Source organism: Triticum dicoccoides, chromosome 7A (assembly GCF_002162155.2).
Source record: "Triticum dicoccoides isolate Atlit2015 ecotype Zavitan chromosome 7A, WEW_v2.0, whole genome shotgun sequence".
NCBI classification, from domain to species: domain Eukaryota; kingdom Viridiplantae; phylum Streptophyta; class Magnoliopsida; order Poales; family Poaceae; genus Triticum; species Triticum dicoccoides.
In genome coordinates, this window is record NC_041392.1 from 548,804,368 (window position 1) to 548,808,907 (window position 4,540).

A 4,540-nucleotide genomic window follows, 5' to 3' on the forward strand; every position below is an offset into this window, starting at 1 on the left:
GAAAGGGAGCAGCGTAGACCGTTTGATGGGCCCGTTAGCCATGCGTCCCATCACCCGAGAGGGTTGGGCATACGATAAGAGGAGATCGCACGGGTCGGCCGGTGCCCAGCCCCAAACCTTTTCCCTTTTTGAAAGTTTGATGCTGTAAAGTAGAAGGTTTTGGAGTTTGATGTCGTACCTTAGACTTTAGTGGTAATTCAGGGTTGCAATATAAAACCTCTCTTTAATATTTTATTGTGTTTGAGATGTTTTGTACGTAGTTCTGGCGAATTTCTATAATATTCCTAGATCTGAATATTTTTCCGGAAAAAAGAACGTACACGTACTTCACAAGAAAAAGGAAGAGTCTAGTGCGCGAGACACGCTTTCGGTACATAGGTGTTCACACCATCTCACGACAGCGACCCAAAGAAACACGTTAAGAGCCGAACCCTTGTGCTCTCCAAACGCGTACCAGTTCATCGTCAGCATCCACCAGCCATAAATAATCAGGTGCGTTCTTCCAGTCAAGCTTTTTTCCCCTTCGGCGATTCCGCGGCCGCTCGCGGCTTCTCCGATCTCCGCCCCCTTTAAATCCATCCCTCCGGTCCCCATGGTTCCTGACTCGTCTCCTATCCGTCGCAGGTAGCACAGCAGCACCAGCACAGGCGATGGCGGAGTTCTCGTGGCTCACGGCGCTAGGGTTCGCCTTCCTGACCTTCAACTCCGGCATGGCCGTGTACCGCTCCAACGGCGACGCGGGGTCCGTCGTCTTCGTCGCCGTCTCCTACCTCGACCTCGTCGCCCTCTTCGCCTGCCTGCGCCTCTACGAGCGCCTCGACCGCCACTCCCCGCGCCGGGAGCGGCTCAAGGCCGCCGTCTGGGCGCTCACCACGCTGCTCACCGTCATGTTCACCTACAAGGTCGCCGAGGTCATGCCACTCGCCGTCAAGCTCCTCGTCTGGGCGATGGCCGCCGCCACCACCTGCGGCGGCTTCTACGTCTTCTTCGTGCACGACGACAAGCCGTACCAGCAGCTGCAGGACGCGTCGGCGGCCGCCGAGCGCGGGGACGTCGCCAACTAGTGGCTATATTAGACGGCGGCTGGGCGCTGGCCGCCGCGAGGTACGTGCTTCGGTGCTAACAGCGGCGTCGGGCGTTAGATCTAGGGCCAAACCACTAGGTTGTTATTGTGTCTTGGCTGTTTCGTTTCCCTTTTTTTGCCGATTTGCTGTCACTTGGTCTGCTTTGGCTTGCCGGCGTGCTCGGATTAGCAGATCTGGAATTTGGCCACCGGCAGAGGAGATCTGTTCAGTTTGATGACGTGCTTGTTGATCAAATTAATAATTGTGTGCTCTGTTGAGAAGTGAGTTTGTGTTAATTATGATTCCCGATTGGGCCATCAAATTGGGCGTGTGCCCGCCACGCGGCCCACGAGGAGGAAGAAACTGCGACAGCTTGAGGTAAGTTGAGTGGATTGCAATTGTGTAAGGGCTCTATTTGCATCAGGAGGAGGGTAGGGGAACGGATGCTGAGGGAGTAGACAAGAAACCAGAGAAATCCTTAGTGTGCAAAAGTGGATGATCCCTTGGTACAGAGGTGGTGTAGAAACTGCAAATAGTTTCCTTGAATTTGTGTGAAAATAGTGAATTGTCGTGACTAGCCAAAGTTGAGATGATATGAAGACAGACGAACTGCAGGACAACATATGAGCGAAACAAGCAGAGGCATAAGTGAAGATTGCAGATACAATGGAAATTCATCTGCACAATAAGACAACAAGCTAGAAATGTTGTACTTGTTAAGTTGTCTCATCTGATGCACCCATCAGTGGTTTGCAGTATGCTGACGGGAACTATAGATTGAACATATGGCAACTGGAAATTTGATAAACAAATGGAAAAATATTCAACTGTATTTGAGGTATGAGACCAAGAGTCGAAATCATTTAACCATTGGTGGCCTCATCAGCTTGCAATTGTTTCTGCACTCTCTTAAAGATTTCAGCTGATTTATGTCCCTGCTTGTAAAGAGCGGCTGGGTTACTGTTAACCACCTGGATGAAGATCTTTTCATGGATCATTCAAGAAACTTGGCGAAGTGCAGAGATCCTTCATACCTTCCTCTTGTCAAGAAAATACAACTAAGACAATAAATGGACAATTGTTCAACTGAATTTGAGATATTGAGATCAGGGGTCAAAATCATTCAACCATTGGTGGCCTCATCAGTGTGCAATTGTTTTTGTACTCTCTTAAAGATTTCAGCTGATTTATGTCCCTGCTTGTGAAGAGCAGCTGGTTTACTCTGAACTTGATGCAAAAGTATGGATGCTGGGAATCATGAAGGAGATCATTTCATGGATTCAAGAAAATTCGCAAAGTGCAGAGATCCTTCATATACCTTCAACAGAATATGACTAGACAAGGTTGCGTGCAGAGACTGGAGAGCCAGAATAATAATGAGTAGGGAAGTTGTTCAAGTCAGAAGAACAATGTGGAGAGAACTAGTTCATGTTTGCTGTTTCGGTTTACCAGCATACAGATGAACTGTTCGTAATGAAAATATAACCACAGACTAAGACAGCTCATTGATAACTATGTGTAGTGGGAGCTAGGAAATGGCCATTGGAATATATTATCAGCAGTAATGGATGACACGTACAAGGGAATAAATACAAGGAAATTACAAAGCTGCGGATGTTCAAAGAGAATGAAATATACTACAGCTATGCTGATGCCAATGCCAATGCCAATTCCGATGCTAATTCTTTGTCACATTATCCGGCAAGCCGACAGCAAGGTGAGTTTCAAGGGAAGAGAAAAGGCCAAGATATACTAACCCCTAGTTGCCCAAAATCTAATTTGCCGTCGCTGTTGCCTGGCGTATGTGCTGCGCTGTAGCAAGTTCCCAGCCTGCCCTATTACGCGTTTAAGTTGAATAAATTCCACTATCTGCGAGCTATAAGTTATAACGTTTCTATGAACTGTATTATGTCTATCTATGATTATATTGTATGTCGTTCATGTCGGTCGAGCTCTGACTAGTTCTCGGAAGCGTTCTTGATGGTCAGGTTATGTATTGCACACTACTGGTGCCAACTCTACTATCATTTGCTCCTCGTTGTAATGCTCATGGTCTGTATTCAGTACGTTCTTCTGTATAATGCTTGCTTCTTTGCAGTCCTAGTAATAATGCATTATCCTGGAAATGCTTGCTATCCCGTTTATCTATTTCTCGTCAACTCTCTTTTGTGTGGCATCAGACTTATAGCCGCCAGCTACGTGCATAACCTGTCAACAAAGACAGCAGCAGCAACAACGACCAGTTCATCAGGCTTCGTGCAATCCAATTCTGAAAGGTAACAGCCTTAAAGTTTATAGGTTTTCTTTCTGCAAGACGCAGAGGATCGATGAAGCTGCCAAGCAACACCTTCCTTGCAGGGTTGTGCTAGTAGAATTTGGCAACCTCACACCGTACCACATAAATTTAACAGTTCCCTGTCACGTTCTTTCCAATCTTGTGACTTCACGAAATGACCAACAATAAATTGTATTTTTTTTAACCTAACAATGAATTGTATTTTTGAAACAATGACCAACAATAACTGGACAGTTACCGCCACCATCAACTTGTTGGTTTGTCCATGACTTTCTAATTTGGACGCGATTGACAAAGTAGCCCTTGCTTTGCTGCAAATCAAAATAACTTAGGGCATCTCCAAGTCTGAAACCCAAAATGGACACCCTATTTGCCCCCGGACTGGACCACTTCGCAGATATGGATGTGAGAGTTGGTCATCCAACCGCATCCCCTAAATGTGTTGGACACACTGTCTGCCCGCGGACTGGACATGGATGTGAGAGTCGGTCATCCAACTACTTCCCCTAAACATCCGCCTAAATCTAACCAATTTGGATTTCAAATGCATAGCGCCTGGTCGTAACCAATCCGCCTAAATCTAACCAATTTGGATTTCAAATGCATAGCGCCCGGTCGCAACCAAAAAAAGGGACGATGTTGGGGCTGGTTGGACCCCCCTCCTCGCGGCTCCCCCTCCCTAGGGTTCCGCCCGCGCTGCCGCCGGCTTCCCTGTCACGGGTAGCCGCGGCCGGCGCCCGCCGCCGCTAGCCCTTCCCGACCCCGTCCACCTCCCTCCCCCCTCCCCCTCCCCCTTCACCATACCCCCGCGTCGCCTCCCCGAGCGAGGCGACCAGGGGCTCCCTCCCCGCCCTCCCCAGCGCCTCCCCTCCCCTTCTCCCCCTCCCGTTGTCGCCGTCCTGGACCACCGGGCCTTGCTCGGGTGGTGCCGGTGGCGGCCCCATCCTTTCCCCCCGCGTAGCGCCACGGCTCGGGTGGTTGGCGGCTGGCGGCGGCGTGCTTCGGCGGCGACGCGACTCCTTGGGTAGCGCGGTGCCGAGTGGTGAGGTGGCGGCGGCCTTGGCGGCGGGGCGTTGCAGTGGCTGGTGGTGATGCCCTCCCGGCCCAGATCTGGACCTTTTTGGGCCCCATCTGGGTCTGGGCGGGCCTGGCCGGAACTCCTCAGCGGCGTCTCCGGCGG

The 4,540-nt window shown here is 50.1% G+C and overlaps 1 protein-coding gene across 1 annotated transcript; it reads left to right on the forward strand.

The window, feature by feature from the left end:
* The first annotated feature begins 368 nt into the window (after positions 1-368).
* LOC119334696 lies at positions 369-3,199 on the forward strand. Its single transcript, XM_037607238.1, has 2 exons — positions 369-492; positions 625-3,199. The coding sequence occupies exon 2, from the start codon at positions 651-653 to the stop codon at positions 1,062-1,064; it is 414 nt and encodes a 137-aa protein (XP_037463135.1). The 5' UTR covers positions 369-492; positions 625-650; the 3' UTR covers positions 1,065-3,199.
* The last annotated feature ends 1,341 nt before the right edge of the window (positions 3,200-4,540 follow it).